Source organism: Trypanosoma grayi (genome assembly GCF_000691245.1).
Source record: "Trypanosoma grayi strain ANR4 Tgr_1126_V1, whole genome shotgun sequence".
Taxonomy (NCBI): domain Eukaryota; phylum Euglenozoa; class Kinetoplastea; order Trypanosomatida; family Trypanosomatidae; genus Trypanosoma; species Trypanosoma grayi.
This window is the reverse complement of record NW_008826745.1, coordinates 2,703-5,025: the sequence shown is the minus strand read 5'-3', so window position 1 is coordinate 5,025 and position 2,323 is coordinate 2,703. Positions and strand designations below refer to the sequence as shown.

General features: G+C 56.3%; 1 protein-coding gene across 1 annotated transcript; it reads right to left on the bottom strand.

The window, feature by feature from the left end:
* Positions 1-144: 144 nt before the first annotated feature.
* Positions 145-1,629, bottom strand: DQ04_11261000 (surface protease GP63; the record flags this gene model as incomplete). Its single annotated transcript, XM_009316482.1, has 1 exon — positions 145-1,629. One exon carries the CDS (start codon positions 1,627-1,629, stop codon positions 145-147), a length of 1,485 nt encoding a protein of 494 aa, XP_009314757.1.
* Positions 1,630-2,323: the final 694 nt, after the last annotated feature.

Below are 2,323 nucleotides of genomic sequence, written 5' to 3'. Positions count from 1 at the left end.
GCCTCGTGCACAGGGCGGCACGTGTGTCTTGTGTCGCGTAGTGAGTGCCCGCGTGGCAATGTGTGCCTCGCAGAAGAATAGTGGGCGCCCCCATCGAGTTCTACACTTTCATACAGACACACACACTCGCGTGCCAGCAGCACCTCAGCCTAGCACCACCATTACGGATATAATCACGACGAACGAAGTCGACGCAAACAAAGCGGCGGCAACAATGGCTGTGTCAGGCCGTGAAATATTATTAGGCACATGCGTTCGCTTATCATTTGCATCTATACCGTATCCTCTCGTCCAACGCAGCGCAGCTTTCTGCCCAGAGTCCCTTTCATCGCTACCGAATGAGTTATCCGTATCAAGTCGTGTCTCCTCACGTATACGGGTCAGCACTGGTGGGCACACGTCCATGCGTCGCGGGCACAGGATGCGGCCGCGCGTAAATGGCGTTCCTGGAGTGATGTGTGCACCTTCCGGGCACAAGTGCCACGTGTCGTTGCCAAGGTACCGCACATACACCGCTCCATCACCGCACAGCACCTCCGCGCACACATCGCCAATGCGCTGGCCGTCCATCCGCAGCGCCACACTCTTCAGACACGCCGATTTTGGTCCAATACGACTGCCCACCATTACCGAGGGCTCACCATTGGCACAGTCGCTATTCAGGAAAGGGACGATGACAGGGCAAAAATTCATCAGCAAGTCCTCTTTCCCTCCAACATTAGGCTCCGTGAAGTACTGAAACTCGAAGGGAAGCGGGTCTGCGTACTCCACAATCGGACAGTGCCCCAACGCGCGGCGGTCGGAGGTGCAGCTCAATGCGTCGGTCTGTTTTCTGCAGAACATATCCGGGTGCGAGGTGACGCCGTCTGTCAAGCACTTGTCGTCCAGCAGTGAGCAGCCGGCCTTGTGGCCCCAGCTCATTGGCTCCTCCATCCCCCATTGCGCGCGATACACACCCATATCCTCAAAGGCTGACATGGTCAGCGCTGTGTAGTAACCAACGCCAACAATAGGACTCATCAGCTCGTCCTTCGCGTTGCGTCTTTCCCAATGGGAGTGCGCTGTCTCCGCATCGCCCTCGTCTTCCAGCTCCATGCCCGCGAGGGTGTTGCAGCCGTAGTGCTCTCTTGCTTTGGCACGCGTTCTCTCCGACGACACCACAAATGTATTGTTTTTACCACGAATGCCTGAAACGTTGGTTATCATTCCCTTCCTCTCAATCATCTCGTAGCCAAATCCAAGCGCGTGCGCAATCTCGTGAGAAACCGACCGTACGATCTCTCTTTCCCCGCCAATGAATCTAGGGGAGAAGTTGATCACCCCGACAACCGGACGCCCATCCGGCAACTCAACGCACGCACTGGCCCACGCAACAACAGAATCTTCTGTGGGACCAGCAGCAACGTACAACACCATGTCGGCACCAGAGACGCCCTCTGTACGGTGGGAAGAGGGAACCGTGAAATGACTGCAAATCCCCTTGGTCAACTTCGGGAATTTCATAGCGCCCGTGACAGGCTGAACAAGGAGACGGTCTGTGTGCAACTTGATCGCTTCCGGAAGGAGAACACGAGCAAGTGTCACCACTTTCACTCTCGTAAGTACGTCTTCCTCTTCGCACCGCAGCATCTTCCCAGTGAAGTCCGGACGTGAATCTCCCTCNTGTGGGACCAGCAGCAACGTACAACACCATGTCGGCACCAGAGACGCCCTCTGTACGGTGGGAAGAGGGAACCGTGAAATGACTGCAAAACCCCTCATTGAATGCCGGAACTTTCATAGCGCCCGTGACAGGCTGAACAAGGAGACGGTCGGTGTGCAACTTGATCGCTTCCGGAAGGAGAACACGAGCAAGTGTCACCACTTTCACTCTCGTAAGTACGTCTTCCTCTTCGCACCGCAGCATCTTCCCAGTGAAGTCCGGACGTGAATCTCCCTCCTTAGTGCAGTACTTATGGACAAATTTAAGGTCCTCCGTAAACGTTTTAAACCGGATCGGTTCCCACTCGGGCGAGGCTGCGGTGTAAGTCTGCCACGCGCCCTGTCCGCCCTTGGGCAACTCCTGCACCACCGCAATGGGAAGGTCCCCTTGCTTCGCCGCAATCTTACCAAACGTACAACGGTGCTCGGCGAGAACGGGGCAGACACCACCGTACCAGACACACAGCAGCACACAGAGTACGGCACCGCGCACCGAATTGGACATCTTGCTTTGTACACGCATGTGGTGTCACCTCACTAGGGGGCGTGCAGGGCAATGAGAAACAAATGAGTGCCGGCAAAGTGCGGTGGCAGAGGGGCGATGAGAGCGGAAGACACATGC